At 32.6% G+C, this 22,173-nt stretch overlaps 1 protein-coding gene across 2 annotated transcripts; it reads left to right on the forward strand.

The window, feature by feature from the left end:
- Positions 1–14,035: 14,035 nt before the first annotated feature.
- LOC108457635 (uncharacterized) lies at positions 14,036–17,005 on the forward strand. 2 transcript variants are annotated; one of them, XM_017756690.2, is made up of 3 exons: positions 14,036–14,275; positions 14,696–15,575; positions 16,620–17,005. In XM_017756690.2, exons 2-3 carry the CDS (start codon positions 15,170–15,172, stop codon positions 16,667–16,669), a joined length of 456 nt encoding a protein of 151 aa, XP_017612179.1. In that variant the 5' UTR covers positions 14,036–14,275; positions 14,696–15,169; the 3' UTR covers positions 16,670–17,005. The 2 variants fall into 2 exon arrangements, with proteins under 2 accessions (XP_017612179.1, XP_052876425.1); XM_053020465.1 differs by lacking the exon at positions 14,036–14,275 and having other exon boundaries at positions 14,324–15,575.
- The last annotated feature ends 5,168 nt before the right edge of the window (positions 17,006–22,173 follow it).

A 22,173-nucleotide genomic window follows, 5' to 3' on the forward strand; every position in this document is an offset into this window, starting at 1 on the left:
TTGACTCTGATTCGTGGTCCTGAAACCACTGTTCCGATTAGGGTCTAAATTAGGCTGTTACAAGTCATGCATGACTAGTTATCCTTAAAAGGAGATCCCATCTAGTGAACCCACATGATCAAGTTTACCTTTGGGTGCAACTAAGGTAGGAATCGACTTAAAAATTTATCATGCTATTACTTAGTGACCATCGATGGAGGCCGTAAGTCTTGTTTAAGGATCTTCTCCCACTTAATATTTTAAAAAACATGTAAAGTTTTTATCCTAGATTTCAAGAATAATCATACAGGAGTCCTAGTGACATTTTTACCTAATCTATATGACATACTTCCAAGATATGCATGGCATGATAGTGTAATAATATTCACATCCATTCATCTACAAAAATCAATCATAGAAACAAACAATTTTGATTCTTCATAATTTTTCTTTCAAGGGAAAAACCAAAGAAGTGATGTGAACCGTATACTAAGTACGGTCCCAAGAAAGAGAGGTGATTCTTATTTGATAGCTTAAAAACCAAGACTTCCCTTCCCAAAGTCAATCCTAGACATTCACCTTCTTATTACCACACTTCTCACAGTAATCGAATAACCTAAAGAAGTGAATGAAATAATATAACACATTTATTTTTGCATTATACACTTCTTATCTTTAATCGATCAACTGTGGGTAATCTCATACATATATATCACAATTATAAATACCATAATATAAAGATTATAAACAATTATAAATATATATATAAATATATGAGTAATTAAAATAAAATTATCAGTCAATGTTTCCATTGTTCTATTTCTTGAAAATAAATGATGAACAAAATTGCATAATTTTCCACCACAAGGCATTCCTTGGGTCTTCAACCACCATTTCTTCATCTTCTCCTCGTCCTGGACTCCTTTTTGAAAAAGTTAATTTAAGTCTTATGTCCGTTTTCGGCTCATAAGAATTTTATGATTTTTTTTAAAACAAATGTGGAGATGATAGTCCACAGTCTATTTCCTAAGAACCACAACCTTGGAAAAAATAAAAATATTATAACAATTATATAATATTGCATCCATTCTCACATATAACTCAAAACATGCATAAGATCTTAAAAATGTCACTTTCTATGTAATCAATCATTCAAGAAGAGAAATCTATTTTGATTACTATTTTATACTTATAGATAGAGCAAAACCTAACTTTGATACCATTTGTTGGAAGATTGGGTTTGGAAAACACAACAGAAAATAGGTTTAAAGGAAAACCAGAGTTTTAAATTTTTTTTCCTAAACAAGAACTTGGTTGTGTTATCTAAAGTAGTAAACACTTAATTAAAATCGTACCTTTTGATTCGTCTAGGATGAATTCTTTGACCAAGTGGTCTTTTTCGCTATCCTCAAGCTCACTTTTGTTGAGTGTGGGTTTGCTTCGAATTAGAAAATTTTTCACAAAATTAACAGTGAGGCAATTTCGTAATTTTTCTGAACTTCTGGGGCCAAGTTGTAAATAATAAAGAAATATCTCTAGAAATTTTCTAGAATAATTTTTTTAGAGATTTTTCTCTCTACAACTTTTCTTGAATTCAAGTTTGTGAGAATAATGACCCATGCTCTCTTTATATAGGGATAGTTTAGAGAGAGTTTAACTAATATTGAAATTACTCATATTAATATTAAATTAATAAAACATTATCAAGATAAATATTAAATCAAATTTAATATCTCACAATAATATTAAATTTATAAAATAATACAAATATAAATATTAAATTAAATTAACCATTAAATTTATTAAAATAATATTATTTTTGGAAAATTTAATTTGAAATCAAGTTACCTAATAGAGTCCCATTAGGAGTATAATTCTTCCACTGCTCTACCACTGAAGAACTATCATCGCCAACCATTTGTTGGCCATCAGTCACCGTGCCCGGTGGTTCCATCACTGATGCAACTTCTTTCGGCACCCCGAACCGTCGTTGTTTTTCCCAATGGGCTTGGCCGGCTCGACGCCTCCTCGTAAGGCCATTAATGTCATGGCTGGGGTGGGCCTGGCTGTTCGAATAGTTAGCTCTATGCCTAGCCTTCCTTTTTCCTGATTGGTAGGTACCTGCCCAGGCTGGTCATTAACACAACCAGCCACACAGGGTAGAGCATCCCTCAACTATGTGTTCAAACGCTTGGCCTGATGTTGTTGGTGGGGTAGGCCAAGACCCCTTACAGGCTATTCGAACAACTTGCTGCCATAGTGACTGCCTCCAAACGTATCAACGTCCAGAGTATAAATCCTACACAAAATATATGAAGAAGCGGTATTTGTAAGTATATGGGTCAACTTGTAATATAGTTACAACGAAATAGATGAGTACTCCGAGGATTGTACCCAACGGATAGGAGCATTAAATTAATTCTAACCTAAGCATAAATAGATCTAATTAGTATTTTAAATAAATTATATTACGATAAAAAAAAAAGGTTTTTATGATTGCTAATAATAATAAATATAATAAGAAAAGAAATAAAGAAATAATGAGAAATCCAATAGTTAATTTATCAAATCGCAGCATAGGTGATTAGCTTCCTTCGGTAATCATAGTCAACTATCGTTTCAAGTTTTATTTTTCAATCAACTAGTCAATATCCCAGCAAGATCTTCCGATCTTCTACTAGAATAACAAGTCGAAAATAACTACTTATCTCTCGACCTTATAATCCAGACCAGTTTAGGATTAAGGTGTTCACGAATAGGCCATACCAATTTTCGGTTAATTCCCACCTTAATGACTTCCTAAGGTTGTCAGACCTAGGGTTTAAGTTCTTCCTTTTCTGAATAGCTAATCCGCTAAAGAGAATCCTACAAAATAGCTAATTAATCATACTTCCACTCGTTAATCCCCCACAAGAGGATTAATTCTTTATGGATCTCAAAAATAATATAAACTTGATAAAAAGAATAGAAATTAACAATAATTCAAGAATATAAGCTATAGAAGAAGCCTGATTTTTATTAGAATAGAATGTTGAATCCTCACCATGTTTCACAAATCTGATTTCTTTTACAACACAAAGAGCGAAAATTGAAATAAACGTAAAGCCTAATAAAAGAGAAAAACTAAAGGCTAAAACTAGGAAAAAAATTATACAATGTGAAAATTGTCCATAACATTTTTTAAATGAGCCTATTTATAGAATTAGAGTGGCCATCATCCTTAATCCTAGGTCAGCTCGTTCTCGTGTTTAATGTTTCATTTTGTGGACCAAAACACCCTTGACTCGTAATTATTTCTCATACAAAGGCAATGTTGCGGCACACCAGGTCCTGTGTCGCGACATCTAAGGCAGTATGCTCATCATCTAGGAATCTTCAGGGGTGTGTCGCGATATCCTCAGGCTATGACGTAACACCGAAGGCAGTCTTGAAATTCTTCTATTCTATTCTCTATGTTGCGACATCTAGCTCTTTTTGTTGCAACACAATGACTAGTATCAAGTTAGCATGCCTTCTAATGGTCTCCTACATGCTTACGATAACATAATTAAAACTTAATCGAAATGCTTGTGTTCAAACTCCTAAAGTACGAAAACTAGTTTAATCTACCACACCAAATTATGACAGATCACATGGCAAGGGCACTATTGGCTAGGCATTTGCATGCCTAGCTGTACAACAGTCGATTCGATTATTGTCAGTTCAGTTTGGGCCAGTGATGACCTAACCAGTTCGGTCCAACCAGTGATTGAACCACTAGTTCTGTAACAACACATTTTTCAATTGTGTCAGAAATAGTGGTTTCAGGACCACGATTCCAATGAGTGAGTTTGCAAATAATATTTATTAATATTTACGAGTTGATTGTAGTGTTTGAATAAATCTTGATTTTATAAATTTTGTTAATTGGGCAAATAATAATGGCCAAGTGTGGTTTTAGAAAATGAGGTATCGGGACCTCATTTCTATAAACCAAATACGTAAATATTTTTATTAAGTATTTACTCATTTATTATATAGGTGTATTGAAATTTGGTCCGAAATTTTAACATGTTGATAGTTAATTTAGTAAAAGGACTAAATCGTAAAATTTGTAAAATTTAATTACTATTAATTTATAAGGACTAAATGGGTTTAAATAAATTTTGGATATATTAATTAGAAAATATGCCATATTTATTGATGTTGGACGGTTTATAAGTGATTTATGTATAAAATAATCTTTTATATTATAATTTAATAATGTTAAAATGTAATAAAACAAAAATAAGGTAAGTGGCCATTTTATTTTTCACTTTCTTCAACCTTTCTTCACCAAAAAACCATTGCTGAAGAGCACCAAAGCTTCAATCAAATTTAATTCAATTGTATGGTATGTGTTTTTAACCCATTTTTTAGTAATTTTTATGTTTTTGATATCGTTATAGCTTAATTTAGTTAACTTAGGGGCTAATTCATAAAACTATTAAATTTTTTGAATTATGCCATTGATTAATTTATGATGCTTTTAAAGTTTGATGGTAGATTATTAATCTTGATAGTTGAATAGGATTATTTTGTAAAGCGATTTTAGTTAAATTTAAAGTTTAAGGACTTAATTGCTAAAATAGTAAAGTTACATCAATTTTTTGTAAAAAATATGATTAATGTGGCTGCAAGGGGATTATAGAAAATTTGGCTGGTCTTGTTTAGGTTAAATTGTGATTGAATTAAAAGTTTCAGGTTTAGGAACTAAATTGAATAAAATGTAAAAGTTTAGGGTAAAAGTGTAAAATGTTGATTAAGGGTCAAATATTCGAATTTAAGTATTTTAAGTAATTGAATTGGATAATTGAATTAAATTATTATATTTAGATTAAGAAACGGATCAATCAATTGATAATTGCGAGAAAGGAAAAGTCGTCAAGTAGTCGTCGTCGAGGTGTCGGAATTACTAAGTTTTGGTAACTTTGTAAATTGATTAAATTAATTAGTTATTATATTTTTTATTTAATAATTATTTATGTATGTTGTGGTTGAGTTTGTTTACCTAATGAATGGTAATTGAAGAAATTGATTAAGTTGCATTGTTAATAAAGATAAAGGTTATGACTGAAAATGGAAAATCACATGGATGAGTTCTTAGATGAAGTATTGTGTATATATATAATTAAATGTTATGGATATGAAACATGACCCATATGAACCTCGTGAATGCTTAGGATACAAATGACATGTTATTAGGATTATATATCATTTTGGGTGCTGGTCTTGGATGTCTTACCGATGGCTGAGGTCTTGCATTTATTGTGAATTCTCCACAACTTGTGTGAGCAACATCGTGTAGCCTAACATCCCAACCCAAATCTCATGTGAGTAGACCCATTTCATAGCTTGTGTGAGCATTTATAGTTACAACTTGTGTGAGCATCGTTCCAGCGTATCCGATGTTATTTCATTTTGTTCATCGGGTGAAGAATAGACATATAAAATGGTTATATGAATTGATTATATGGAAATAGATAAATGAAATAGTTATATGAATCGATTATATGAAAAATAAATATATGAAATGGTTATATGAATCGATTATATGGAAATAGATAAATGAAATTGTTATATGAATCAATTATATGGAAATAGATAAATGAAATGGTTATATGAACCGGTTATATGGAAGTAGATACATAAAATGGTTATACTGAATCGTTTATATGGAAATAGATAAATGAAATGGTTATATGAATCAGTTATATGGAAGTAGATATATGAAATGATTATATGAATCAGTTATATGAAAATAGATAAATGAAATGGTTATATGAATCGATTGTATGAAAGTAGATATATGAAATGGTTGTATGAATCGGTTATATGGAAGTAGATATATGAAATGGTTATATGAATCGGTTATATGGAAATAGATATATGAAATGGTTGTATGAATCAATTATATGGAAATAGATATATGAAATGGTTATATGAATCAGTTATATGGAAATAGATATATGAAATGAAACATTGGATATAGATATTTGAAATAAAACGTGAGTTGTTAAATGAATAGGTGATGGTTGAACTAGTTTTAAATGTGCTTACTTGTAATGATTATAACATGATAAATTTATATGTTTCGTATATGTGAACTCACTAACTTTGTAAGATTTGTGGTGTGTATAGGAGATAAATGAACTCATGAGCTTGTTTATAAAATTAATTGCGAAATGTTTTAGTTCCAATAGTTACAATAAGTCAAAGTTTAAGTTTAATATAGAATTTCAAAGATTTACGTAAGGTTACTCTATTTGGCTTTTCTTCTTTGTAGATCGTCGGATACAAGTTGACAATTGGATTGATTTTGGAGATCACACTATCCGTAAACTTTTTCGGTAGTTATACATTTATTTTTGCCAGTTATAAGTGGCATGTAAATAAGGTTTTGGTATATGCATGTTGTTGATCATTTGGTCATGTTTTGTGCCATTTGAATTATGAATTATGTGTATTGATGTAAATCTTTAATGGTATTTTGTTTGGTTTGGTAATTGATGGCATATGTGTGCTTGAAATTTAATGCACTGTAGGTTTGTTGAATTGTTACATACATGATAGGTTAATTGGTGAAATTCAATTGGTGATAAATTGTCATTAGAAGGCTTGGTATAAATGGTTGATTATAGCATATGTCAGTTCGAAATTATTGGATGATTGAATGAGGTTAATATGTTGATTATGTCTTGTTTTGGAAGGTTGTTGTTTATGAGTGCATATTTTTTAGGCACATAGGTTGAATGTGAATTGGCGTGTTTTGGTACACTTTGAATAGGTTAATGTGATGGTAAATTTATGGCTTGATGTTTAAGAAATTGTAGGTGGATTGGCTTGTGTTTGAAGGTATTTTTGTGTACAGGCGATCTATGACACGATCAGCCACACAGTCGTGTATCCCACACCACTGCATGACACGGCCATGTAGCCTATTGATTTTTTATGCAGGTTTGTTCACACAGCCTCAGAGAGTTACATGGCCTGGCCATACGATCGTGTGACCCTATTTTTAGTTTTTACCATATTTTTTTATTTTGTTCCAGATTAGTCCATACTTGTTTCTAGATTGATTTTAGGGTTTCGTAGGCTCAATTTAAGTTTAATTTTCAAATGTATGCTATGAATGATGATTGTTTATTAATTTATGATTAAATTAATCTTTGAATTATGTCACTGTATTATTGGTCTTGTTAACTGTCGTAATATCCCGTAACCTTAATCCAACAGCAGAGATGGGTTAGGGGTGTTACAGGTACAGTTTCATACACCAACCCGATTTAACCAGTTTTGGGTCTCAGTTTTTGTTTTTGGTTCTTGGGTCCAATTTTCAATCTCAGGTTTAATTTTTAAGTTCAATTACTCATTGAGCCAATTGTCTGATTTAAAAATTAATTTCCAAAAATATCATATTTATTTTAATTAATTTTTTAAATTTAATTTTATTTGATAAAAATTAAATTTCTCAAAAATCACTGAGATTTTCAAAATTAATTTTTAAAGAAAATTCTTTAATCGAATTCTCTAATTGAACAAAATCTCATGATTGCCTAATTTAATTCCACATCAAGAAATCAGCTTAATTAAATTATTTCTAAAGTCGTAGAATTTTCTTTTGATTCAAATGCAGTTTGATCAAGCTTTTATTGAGCTAGCGGAGGGACCAATTGGACATATTTTCGCATGTGAATATGTAATGCGAATGTGCAAGTATACATGCCGACTCAAGTAATAAAGTGATAAGTGAGATCGTCTCCACAAGGATCGGAATAGATTAAAATGGTTATCACTATGAACTATACTAATTAAGCTATAGTAAAATGAACAGAATAACAATTTGATGAGGAGTATTAATGTATGAAATATTAAGATCAAATACTGAATAAATTGTTGTGAAAAATCTACAAGACAAAGTTTGGAGGATTTATGCTGTTGAAAGGAAAGGTTGGAATTACTCAGATTATATCTTTATAACATAATAATGCCATGACAAACCTTAACCAAATTACTGTTCAGAGTATAACTACTGCAGTCTACTTCTTTCAAGAGCTAGACTTTAAGCTACCATTCCAAGACTTTGTATGTCTACAAGTCTCAAGAATGATACCTAGCACTATCCTCCCTTTCTTTGTACATAATGTAACTCTATGTCTAGTGTAACACCCTTAACCTATATCCGTCGCCAAATTAGGGTCACAGAGTATTACTGTACAATCGAAACATTTAAACTTAATTTCATTCAATGTTATGAACATAACATACATACATACATCGTCTCTATATTGAGCCCTCGAGGCCCAAGAAACACCTTAGAAACAATTTGGGACTAAATTGAAATCATTTTGAAATTCTAGGAAAAATTTACAAATATTTGAATACAAGGGTCACACAACCGTGTAGCCAGGTCGTATGCCTCACACGACTGAGACACAAACCCGTGAAACATTCAAACTAGGGACACACAGTCATGTCCTCACCCGTGTAACTCTCTGAGTAGGGTCACACGGCCATGTCACATGCCCTTGTGCCAGATTGTGTAACACTTGAAATTGCCCCACAAGCCCGTGTGCCAGGCCGTGTAACTCACTGACTTGCACCCAAAGAACTCATCAGATGAGACACGGCCATGTTGTCATGCCGTGTGTCTCACACAGCTGAGTTACACGCACGTATCTCAGGCCGTGTGGATCCAAAATGAATCTTAAACAACAAGTTTACCATTTCAAGCTTACTTGGACTCCAAGTAACCTATTTACCAGCCAAAATACCCATTCAAAGTGACATTAAACAAGCAAAAAACATGCCAAATCAACCATCCTAAGTGTCTAACCAATATATCCTCATTGATACCACAAGTATATACAATTATACATCAAAATGAATCATCAACCACAACTTATCAATTCACAAAATCGTAACATAAGCACCTCAAACTCAACATTCTATAAACACATCATAATTTGCATCAACACATTTTACCTCATTCACACATTTCATATAAATTCACATGTATTATAGACGTTAACAATTTTCATTCAAGATCATACTTAAAGATTTACATATCCAAAACAAAAATAATGACATAAAAGCATATTACATGCCATATAATCCAAAATGAACGTTCCAAAAACTACCGAAATTTATGGATAGTGTGACTTGAGTACTGATCTGATCATCTAACCTTCCAAGTATCTATAAGAATAATAAATAACACAAGTAAGCTCAATGAAACTTAATAAGTTCGACGTATTAAAATGAAAAATCTTACTGAAGTAAGTACAACAAATCAAATAATAATACAACTATGAATATTCCTTGTCATCCACAATCTCAACTGGTGAATCATAAAAGTTCAATTCAATACTCAAATATATGACAAATCCATCATATTCACTAAGTAAGTTAACTTACCGAGATTTTCAATTCGATGAACAACTTACAGATAAGAGTAAATCGACAATCCAACCAAAACACACCATATGCTCATAAGAGCTAATCCATCCTAAACATACCAAATGCTCATAAAAGCTAATCTATCCGAAACACACCAATGGCTCCGAAGAGCTAGTCCAACCTGAACACACCAAAACAGAGAGTATAACACGAGAGTTCACAAAAAATACTGAAATTCGGTCTATTCAGGAGAACATATGTATATCACTTCACAACAATCTCCATTTTAATCTGCCATAACACACCATATCTCGATTGTACTCTATCCGCGTTTAATTTGATCCAAGTATAGAATTTCAACCATTTTTCCTCCAATAACTTTACATCTTTTATAATCAAATATATCTATCACAATACATAATATCATCAAACATTCCTTATAGATGTTAAATTCAAAACTGTACGAACTTACCTAGACTAAATTGTAGTAGTTGTAGAAGTTTAGGGACTATTCCACAACTTTTCCTTTTCCATGAGTATCAACTGGGTCTTGATATGCAAAGAATTTAACCTAGCTGATTCTCCAAGCTAAACTTCCATGGCCATTTAGTTTACAACAAGAAAATTAAAGAAGATGATGGCAAATTTCATGTTCTGTTTAAGCTAGATTATTGATTTATTACTTTTTTACCCTTTAAAATCAATTACAATTTCACTAGAACCACTCTAATCCGACCACTATTTACTATTAAGGTCTATTTACCTTATTGGTCCTCCCACATTTATTAATTAAGCCCTTAAATCACCAAAATGTTATAATTACCATGTTTTGCACCTTTTACAATTTAGTCCTTTTTCTTTAATTAACCATCTAAACGATAAAATTTCTTAACCAAATTTTGGTACGACTCTAACGACTCTATAGATATTCTAAAAATAATATTTGTAAGTCAACACGACAGAAATTTGTAGTCCCAAAACCACTGTTCCATCACCACTGAAAATCGGGCTATTACATCTAGAGTGCTACAAATATTCATTCGCGTACTTGCTTGTGTCATTTGATTATGATCCAAATCACTTAATATTTTTAGAATTAAATCAAGTCTAAGAACATGCCATGCATTTATCTATGTTTAAAGCTTGCATGCACGTATTTAAGATAAACCAAATCGAATGAAACAATAGATCTACTCAAGAATATCATGGTAATTAAAAGTAATAAAAAATCATCCAATAATTCCAACCCGATGAGATTAGCTCATGGGTTGGGAATTAAAATCCAAAATATCGACATCATTCAACATCATCATCCACAGTTTAAAAATCAAATAAATCAATTAATAGAATGAAGGTAGAACTACAAGAAGCTTTCGTCGCTTCAGCTTTAACTCCGATGCTACCAAATCATGTAAGACACAAGGTTGAATGCGTCGTCCCCTTCCTTACGTCTTTACTCTCTTTTTAAGCTGCTACACTCTTTCCTTTTTCTTTGAAATTTCCACGAGATTTTTTTGGAGAGAAAAAAACTTCTCTTCTTATCTTTTTCTTTCTTCTTTTATAAGGTAGGTCGCCCCTCTCCTAGCACACACATTTTCTCTATCTTTTTCAGATGAATTTATCTAGTACACTTACAGTTGGCTGAGAGTGACAAGGACTGAGTGCTGCGTTAGCATCTTCTTGGAATTGCTATGGCATTTTTGTTGGCAACCCTTCTAACCTTTTGCCATAGAAATATTTTACTTCCTTCATTCTCTTCCTCCTTTTTCTCATTCTCTTTGTCTTTCCTGCACCTTCTGCATACAACAACCAATTCATTTCTTCCCAACAATAAAAGTAACATATAATGACATTCAAGGCACAATCCAAGGTTTGTTATGCAATATTCTAATAATAGCTGAGAAATGCAAATATATTCACTTAAGTACAGGCAATTCATTAAGTTTAGAGCTTGAGATATAACTCTTTTTAAGAATCATCACATATATACTTAGGCTTGAGTAACTAAAATTATGTCCAGAAGCATCGTTATGATAATTTACAATTTACTTATTCATGAAGTCAGTCCACAAGAAGTCCATGATTGAAAACTTCTTATTATATACTTTTTACAAAAGCAATTCATCCAACTGTTTTGTCCATTGACCTCGTCATGTGTGTGTTACAGTCACATGATGTCCTTAATTCTTTTGAATTAGATCCGTTTGCTCAATGCAATCCTATTTTATCTCATTATCACCATTGTGTCTTTTTAATGATTAATATGACCACTGTCAACTAATTACTATGATAAATTACTCACTTGAGAATAAACAACTTGTGGTGACATTCCATATTTATCAATCCACACAATGCCAATGAGAGGATATCGTTAACTCTTTAATCGAGCTATGAATTCTATTGTTGCTAGTAAAGTCATGATATACACAAGTCATATACCCAACATATTGACTATTGGATTGATCATCTTTAGAGCATAAGCCTCCACTTATATCAAAGCACATGACTTAAATACGCATGATCAGTGACTAACTTAGGATTTAGGTAAGTCACACCATGAACGTCACCAGTGAATCAATTCACAAACAGATTCAGAATTAATTCAACTTGGGTCCTGTCCACAATATCTTTTAAGTTAAATACAATAAATTTATACATCTATATATAAATTTTAGTTTATATTATTAATAATTAAAAGCATATAAATTAGTTTATAATTATAATCAATATTATCATTGTAAACTCTAAAATATATAAACATTTTCAACACTCTCTAACATATAATTTATGCAAATTTAGTACATAAATAACACTTTATGTATTTTTATTATTAATTTATAATATTTTGTAATTTATTTGGAAATGTGTTAATTTAGTTAAATTTATACTAAATACATAATTTTTTTGAGGAATAAATCAGCTGAGGGAAATACAACAGAATTTTAGTTGTTTTAAAGTTCAGACAGGTACAACTTGAAGCATTTTGATCCAACATTATTAGGCTTTAAAGTTACCTTAAAAGTAGATAGAGGCCCAGAGTTGTCCAGAAGGAAGCCCAGAACTCTCTACCAGGAAGTCCAACTGTCCATGAAGACCACTTCTCTACTAATCAGGGACGATGACAACCACTACAAAAAATAGCAGTCCACAACCGGCCATACATCCTCCATCACTCAAAGGTCGACCATTCTAGTTCCAAAAATAGTAAATTCAACCTTCACTCTCCCTTAATCAAGGACGACAAGCTTTCCCCTTAATTTAAGCCTCAACCGCCAACAATATTGCTAAAAATAGCAGTCCAACACCACGCCTTCTCCACCACTTAAAGGGACGACAACCACCCTTGCTAAAAATAGCTATGTCGCCACCCATTTCTCCACACATCAAGGGACGGTTCAACTATGAAGGAAATTAAGGAATTCCCTTGCTAAAAATAGCAAGGGACGTTGGAGGCCTATGAGCATAAATAGGGCATCAAAGAGAGGAAAAGGATATATTAGATTTCAGAGAAAAAAAATCTAAAAGTGTCATCCTTTGTTTTCCTTACGGCTTGCTAAGAGTTTTCACGCCAAAAAATAGGGCAAAACTCTTGCCGAGAGTGAGACTAAGAAGCATAAACTTGAGATCATTAAGGTGAAATTGACATGGAGAAGAGGAGGAGAGCCACCATGAGAAGTCGCAAGAAGCAATCGCAGATAACCTCATGCATTTCAACTATTTTCTTTTTTTATTGTGCAGTGGCCATGGATAATCCTCCTCAGCTTTTCTTCTTCCCTTTCTATTTATTGTTAATTGTTGCTACCTGTGTTGACAAACATGTTTGCATCTCATCTTTATGTTTTTCAATTTAATAATCATGGCTTAATTTTGTTTAGTTAAAATGGATATGAATCTTTGATTTGAGTTGATTGATTTTTATATTATGAATGTTTGTGCAAATGATTGTTTCTTTAATTTAGGTTTTATTATTGTTAGTACTTATGAGTGTAAAACCAACATTTGTAGGTTCATGAATTAGCTATTTTATCTGAAAAAGAGGTAATAGGTAATAGACAAAAGACTTAGATGGTGAATATCATGTTGATGTCAAAAGATAATTGTTGTATGCATAAATTGTATAAAATGCCCGAAAGGGTGATCTCAAGGTTAGTTTGACATAGACATATGTAAGATAAATAAGAAATATAATAAAATTTCTAAAAAAGCCTATGCCTTAAGAAGAAATAAGTTTAATGAATTTCATATTGCCATGAAACATTCTTAATATATTTCCTAATAAGCCCTTACTAAAGCGAAATAATTGTTTTAGTTTATTTATGTCATTATTGTTAAATCTTGTGTTCAATCTTCCTATTACTATTCTTTTTTGCATTGTGTTTGTTTTATTTTATGGGTATCTTAAATCCGATTACATTCATACTTTTATTTCAACCTCTCTTCAATATTATCTTTATTTTTATTTTTCAAAGTGTACAATCATATGCATTTATTAAGATTTCAATAAATTAATATGATATTTTTATAAATTACAATAACAGCACAAAATTTGAATAATAAATATAATTAATATGACTTAAACTTAAATTACACTTAAGATCGTGAATATCTTTAATTATCGTACCTTAATTGAAATCAATATGATTTTTAAGATTATAATTACGGGTAAAAAGATTAGTTATATATATCAAAATGATTTCAAAATGATTAGTACAAGCAATCAAATTCAATACCAGTTTCTAATTTTTGCTTTCCAAACAACTAAAGGTCTAGCAATTTACACGTGTCGAGCTAGAACACGTATGGGCGCATTGATTGGACTTTGCGATGCACACGTAAGCATAACTGGATGGTTGCCAGTCCACTTGTCTCCGAATCAAAGGTTAATCAATATATTAACAAAATATCTATATTTAATAAAATAATCCTTTGATCATTTACTTAGACCGTTGCATCTGAACCGTCTGATGTAGTTTGATTAAAAAACCCCCCTATAAATGGTTGAGGAAGACGATCCTAACCACTTTGATTCTCACAGTAGAGAGAGAAACTAAAGGAAAAAACAAAAATGGAGATGAGTGAGAGATAGAAAATTGTATTGTTCTCAATTTTCCCTTTAATCTTTTATCGATTAAAAGTTTCTTTCTCTCTATCTCTAGTCTCCAGTGTGTTGAATTTTACCTGTAATTTTTTTTTTGTTTTTTCATTGATTAAAGCTTGGAATTTCCTTTTTCCTTCGGTGAAACGTTTGGTTTTGTTCATTTTTCGTGACGCTTTTTTTCCCCGATTCTTGCTTTGGCAGTAATAGCGTTGGCAATCACCTCTTAATTCCTTTGCCGGTCCCGGATAATCCCGACTTTCAGTCATATTTTCCAAATCGAAGCGCCGATTCTAAGAAGTTTGAGCTTCCAGGCTCGAAGCTGAAGTTGTAAAATTTGGAAATATTTTGAGCTTTTCTGTTTGTTGACTTCGGTTGAACTTTGGGGACTAGAGAAAAGGGTCATAAAACTGTAGACCCAAAAAGAAATCCTTTTGGTTGGATCATAAACTTGTTTGGGTTTTGATTATTTTTAAGCAAAAAAATCTATACGGAAGACAGTTTGCCTGAGTTCAGTTTACAAGCTTTTGATTTTAATTATGATTCAAAAAATTTGTTGGATTCAATTAATATCTTTCCTGATTTTCATCTTGCCCTTCTAATTATCAAACTCTATTGGTAATTTCCTAATGTCGTGGTTTATGAAGTTTTAAAGCTTTTTTCATTAAAGAAAAAGAAATGGCAGTTTCCTTTTCTAGTTTTCCATGGAGGTTTTGGAGTATTGGAAGTAAAGATAAACAGCTTGTTTCAAATGGGTCTTCTTTGAATTCTTCATCTTCTGAAACTGTAATATTCCAAACAAAAATAACCCCATCAAAGGGAAAGGGAAAGTGGCAAGGTGGTGAAAAGACAAGAGTGGTTCAATCAGATGGTGTGTATTTATCTGGATATGAATCTGATGGTCCAGAATGGTCCATTGGATGGGAAGAACCCCATGGTCCTGGTTTTCAAAGTGATAATGAAGATGATGGTGGATTTGTTGTGTTGGTTCCCTGTTACAAACCTGGTTGCAAACAACTTGTAGAAGGCCCTAATAACCAGCTCTTGAGTGCAATCAAGAACCTCTCTAATGGCTTCTCTTCTGGTAAGACCTTCCCTTATCCCTATCTTAATTCACTCTTTTTTTAAAAATAAAATATTATGTTAGGTTAAAAGATGTTTTATCTATCTTGGTCAAGCAGTTAAGATTGTTCTTCATTCCTTTCAATGCCTGATTATAAACTTTTTCTGTTTCTACTAAATGGAACTATCAATGTTAAGTACTCGGGGTGTTAGAGGATCATAATCCGTACCTGTGTATGATTATGTGTCAGACTTGGGTTCTTAAAGAAAAATGATGATTCAGAGCAATATATTGCACAAAATCCCTGCAGCATGCTACATTCAAATTAGGAAAAGGTTCTAATGGAACATACATTTCAATGAAAACTACAGCTTTACGTTTGCGCTTGTTAACGTAACATGGTGCATTGAACTTGATGAGCTTTGAGCTCAACCTCTAGTGGTCAAGTGACTATATGTTAGACTGTAGTTTAGTTCCTTTTAATAAAATGAAATGAGTAATGATATGTTAAATTTCTATTGCATCCTTATCTCTTCTTTTCGTTTTTCTTTTTTTTTTTCGCCTTTCTTTCGTGGCAGATCCCTCTTTGGGTGGGTTTTAGGGTCGGGTTTAGGACAGCTTGAATCGAGAGGCATTGTATAGAAAGGAATTGGTAGATAATCATTGATGCAACTTGTCCAAATGTCTCTGCAGACTTAGCAGGATCAGTTTCCAGGGAGAACTTTGATTGCCCAATTTGTTGCAATCTTCTCCTCGAATGACAATTCATGGTTTTAAGCAGCTTTTGGTGTTGGACTCTTAGTTTGAATTCCAAAGAATCTCGAGTCCCAATGCTCGATTTATTACAATATGGCTCAGCTTGCATATACATATATTGCATTCAATCACAATTTAGAATATACTGTTTGGACTTGTCATCGTTAGCTCTCTTTAATTCAAAGATGGATGAGTGGCTGTTTCTGAGGTTTATAGAGATATTTGTAGATACTGCGTCGGATGTTTTACAGGAGCAGAAGATTTCATCATGCATACTAAACTGTTTGCATCTTGGTTAAAAATATGCAGAGGGAAGCAACTCTGTACAGCAGTGGTTTTCTTCTCTGGAGAACTTCTGAAAGCGTACTGAGCGACCATAAATGAAATCTTCGGCGGTACTGTTGAAGTAATAATGTAAGAAAATGTGTGAAGGGGATCTGCTAGTGCATCCGGTGGAATGCAGGGAAGGTGAAGGTGAATGAAGAATGAAGATGTGCAAAGAGGATGTTTGTGTGCTTTACATGCAATTGAAGTGATGTATGGAAACATGAAGACATGGTGGATTTTGTAAATAGCTTTGCTGTATATATGCAACCAAATGGTCCTTGCTTTCACCTCTATTTCTCTACTGTCAATAATTTTGATCATTTCGGCATATTAATCTACCATCTTATCATTTTTTTTTCTTTTGCAAATACTCATTATTTCTTTGTATTTGCTTCATCTTTTAATTACTCTTTAATTTAGCCTTCATATAGGATGAGTTGGATAAAAATTTTAAAATTTGGAAGAGGTTATATTTCCTTTGGTAAATAATTTTTATAAATAAATAATATATCGATACTATAAAGTTATATAAAATTAAAGTTGTTTTTGTATCTTGTATTTCTTTGTACGGTTAATATTTTGATGATCGAATTGTGAAATTTATCGATGTAATTATACTTGTTATTCATATAAATTTTCTAATCGATTTGATATTTCTATTATATTAATTTATAATATTATTGTATATTAATAATTTAATATACATTTATCGATGAATAGATTTTTTTACTTATATAATACAAAAATAATAATAAATACCAAAATGGTATTTCACTTAATTATTTACAAAAATGGTATAATGTGGGTGATGCAAGATGGTGATGCGGCACCACCCTTGTTTTCTCACCCCAATCATTAGTCTGTTATAAAAAATAGTTTTTTAACGATTGAGGGATCGGGATTAGCGGTCCCACTATACGGGTATTTGGGTGGTATGGGTGGCGCTTTTCTGACAGGCGGCACCAATTGGATGGTGCCTCTTTGACAACTGACATCGGCTGTGGATTTGACCCATTGTCTGACGGCTTGATGGGATTTCACGGGGGACTGATAGGGTTTCACGAGATTCCACATAAGGGGACCTTATAACCATACTCCTCTCAACTATGTAAAAGAAAAGAATGGTGTTTTGATTGTAAAAAAAAAAAAAATTCTTGTAAGGGGGACCTTATAACTATTTGTTCAGGCGACGGTTAAATTTTTTATTATTTGAAACTGAAGATATTGAAATAACTTATTTGATTATAGAAATGGGTCACATATCAGATGCGATTAATGTGGTGATAATAAAATTATTATTTGTTATTCATGGGTCCCGTTATAAATTTCCACGATATTTTTTATTTAATTTGAATATATTAACTATTGCGGTAATTTAATATATTCAGGGTCTGTATCACGTACTGAGGGGTTGTGTCAACGATGTGGGCTATGTGCCAGATCCCCATCTTATGCCATACTTGGAGACATCAAGATTTGGATCAACTGCAATGATACGCACGTTTGATTTGAAGTATGACTTGATTTTGGCTTTGGTCATGTGGTGGTGCCTGGAGACCCACACATTTCATTTGCCGTGTGGGGAGTGTACCATCACTCTGGAAGATGTTGCACCGCAACTCAAGCTCCCAATTGACGGTAGTGCAGTGTAACACCCCGTACCCGAGACCGTTTCCGGAGTCGAACACGAGGTGTTAACAGACTTAATTCATTAATTAAACAGCTCATACAATTCATTTTAAAATTTCCAGACAAGCTGGCTAACTGCATCACAGTCGCTTTAAAAATCATATCTCGAGTTACGAAACTCGAAATCCAATTCCGTAAATTTTTCCTGAAACTAGACTCATATATATATCTACTAATTGTTTTCTAGAATTTTTGGTTGGGCCAATTAGTACAGTTTATTAGTTAAAGTCTCCCCTGTTTCAGGGTTCAACTACTCTGACCTCTGTGTATTACGAATCAGATATCTCCCTGTACAGAGCTTCAATGACTATGACGTTTGTTTCTAATAAAACTAGACTCAATAATAAATCTGTACATATAAAGCGTGACTTCTAATTATCTTTGTAAAATTTATGGTGAATTTCCAAAGTCAGAACAGGGGATCCAGAAATCGCTCTGGCCCTGTTTTACAAAAATTTAAACATCTCATAAAATATAGCTCATATACCTGTTTCGCTTATTCCATATGAAAATAGACTCATCAAGCTTCGATTCCATAACTTATTCGTTATATAATTCCATTTCTACTATTTTTAGTGATTTTTCAAACTCACGTCACTGCTGCTGTCTGAATCTATTTTATGGTAAATTTTACCTATTTCATGGTTTCCATGGATTAGCTAGAAATTTGACATACATAATACCAAATATGATCATGATTAGCCATTCCAATGGCTAATCATTACCAAGCATTTCTATTTCCATACCACTCAATAACCATATCATAAGACCATATATACAAAATGATTATAATGCTATACATGCCATACTCAAAATATACAAGCCATTATGCTAAGATGGTATACGGATAGTGTGAGCGTGCCTCCGACCATTTTCGATTTCCGAGCTGGCTTGTCAACACTACAAGGAATGAAAAGGAGGGAGTAAGCATAAATGCTTAGTAAGCTCACATGCAAATAGCAAGTAACATAACCATATAAGCAAACATAAAACATCATTTGCATAATCATCACCAAGACATTCATATCACCTTTTCATTTATCATCTTACCATATTGTTGTTATATCGAGTTTTCAACCCGAGGGTTAAGTACATACCTGTTCAAAGTATCCATTTCACAACACTTACCAATACGTCCCTTTCATCTTGAGTATTCCTCCATTTGAGTAGAACTTTACCCGTTGAACACATCGAATATAATTCGGATACATGGAAAGTTTGCACATAAGTGCCACATATGTAGCCAAGCTACCACGTAACCGCCCATAGCGAACTCGGACTTAACTCAACGAGCTCGGGCGTTCGCATCCATAAGTGAACTCGGACTCAACTCAACGAGCTCGGATGCCTAGTTACATCTCTCGAACTCGGACTCAACTCAACGAGTTCGGACATTCGCATCCATAAGTGAACTCGGACTCAACTCAACGAGTTCGGATGCCCAAACATCCTAGTGACATGTCACTTGTATCCTAATCCTTTCCTAAGGTTCAACGGGACCTTTTTTCCCAATTATGCGTCTCAACCATCTCCTACGGAATGTCGATACCGATACTCGGTAGTATTTCACATTTCATTTTCCAAGTATATCACATAATTTGACATATTATCAAACAATTGTCACAAGTATGATATTTCATAATAATTATCATATCATTTAAATAACATAAAAACATTTAAAATAATAACTATGTTACCAACATTTACATATGAACTTACCTCGTATGCTAAAATGGCTATTTTACCATTTCGTCCACAACTTGGTATTTTCCCATTTTAGCCCAATTTCAGTTTTCCTCGCTCTATCATTTAAAATATAGTCTAATTAGGACTCACATTATTCAAATTGACCCAAAATCATATTTTGGAAAAATTACAATTTTGCCCTAAACTTTTGCATATTTACACTTTTGCCCCAAAGCTCGTAAATTAAAATTCAGCCTATTTTCTTATGTTTTATGACATGCTGATCATTTTTCCTTCTATGGCAACATCAAATTCTCACTCTAACATGTACTTATGACTATTAGGTATTTTTACCGATTAAGCCCTTTTGCTCGTTTTCACTTAAAACCGAGTAGCACAAGTTGTCTAACATAATTTAAAACCTCATATTCTATCATAAAACACCAAAATACACAAATTTCACCTATGGGTATTTTTCCAAATATAAACCCTAGGTTAAATTATTGCTAGCATAAGCTAAATCGAGCTACGGACTCCAAAACGTAAAAATCATTAAAAACGAGGCTAGAACGGACTTACAATCGAGCTTGGAAGCTTGAAAACCCTAGCCATTGTTTCTCCTTGCTATATTCGGCCATGGGGTTGAAGATGAGCAAAATTGGCTTTAATTTTGTATTTTAATTCATTTTACCCCTAAATGACCAAAATGCCTTTACTACTAAACTTTCCAAAATTCCATCCATGTCCAATTTTTGTCCATAGACTTAGAAATTGGTAAAATTACTCTTTAAGACCTCCTAATTAATATTTCAAAACAATTTCATACTAGAAACTTCTAGAATGCAAGTTTTGCAAATTATTCGATTTAGTCCCTAATTTCAATTTAAGACTATGCATAAAATTTCTTCACGAAATTTTCACACAATCATGCAATCATATCATAGACCTTAAAATAATCATAAAATAATTATTTATATCTCGGATTTTGTGGTCACGAAACCACTATTCCGACTAGGCCCAAAATCGGGATATTACAACTCTCCCCTTCGAGGATTTTCGTCCCCAAAATCTTACCGAAAAGCGGTCTTCACTTTTAATCTCATATTCGGTGTCAAGAACTTGCACTTAGACTGCACCTCCAATACATCTCTTCAATTTCTCATATGATCTAAAAGCTACGCCTCAACTCTCAACTGTTCTTAAACTTTCAATCCTTCTTAATTTCCCATGATATCATGACATAAAACACGGATCTCAACTTGATTTAATAGAGACCGAATTCCAAGAAATCCAACAATCAAAGAGACACGAAATTCCATGAATCGATGAGTAGGAATTCATTCAATACAGATGTGATTTATAGATCTCGCCAAACATTTAACAATAGGATACATCACATTTTCCTCTTTCCGCCATAGAAATAATTCGATATGGCCTCAAGAATAATCCTTCTCATTTCCATCCCAATATCAACATTGACAAGGATAATTTTGATAGATCCCAATGCTCGGCTTTAACCCTTTAACAACTCCGATTTTATGTAACATCGGATACTCTAAACTATCACATTACCTCACCGTCTTGAAACACATCACAATTCATACAACAATACATTACCGAAAGTCGAAGTCTTTGCTCAATGTAGACTAGTCTAGTTCGACGCCTTGTTACCAATATTCTCATCTATCCGAACTCACAACATGTAATAAACTTTTCAGCTTTCACAAGATGGAAACCTTATCATTCGTAGTGACTTAAACTAATATTCAACTCTTTCTAATAAATATACACTTCTCGTTCAAACTATTTACTCTTTTATCCGTACAAAATGAAATTCTATTGTCGACTTGGGAAAATAATCCGACATAATTGTCACATGAAATCTTTCAAATAAATAATTTACCATACCGACTAAAACTCGCGCTTTTATCACCTATGCCTTTACTGATGTCAAATCCTTACACAGAAATTAGAAAAAATCCCAATACTAAAATTACCACATTACCAAGATCAATTTAGAAGTATAGTCATATTTGACATGATTATCACGAGCTGAAGAACGTACTTCGAACATGAGCCGTAATTGACAAATTATGGAACAAAAATAACAAGAAAACCGAATAAAGAAATCCAAGATAGAAAACCCGAATAAAGAAATCCG

The sequence above is a fragment of the Gossypium arboreum genome, chromosome 10 (genome assembly GCF_025698485.1).
Source record: "Gossypium arboreum isolate Shixiya-1 chromosome 10, ASM2569848v2, whole genome shotgun sequence".
NCBI lineage: Eukaryota > Viridiplantae > Streptophyta > Magnoliopsida > Malvales > Malvaceae > Gossypium > Gossypium arboreum.

What these genes read in the sequence shown, in the direction of transcription:
- LOC108457635 (XM_017756690.2), top strand. Translation starts at nt 15,170, where the DNA reads ATGGCAGTTTCCTTTTCTAGTTTTCCATGGAGGTTTTGGAGTATTGGA. An exon ending in CTCTAATGGCTTCTCTTCTG is followed by an intron (nt 15,576 to 16,619) that starts GTAAGACCTTCC and finishes AAAAATATGCAG; the next exon opens with AGGGAAGCAACTCTGTACAG.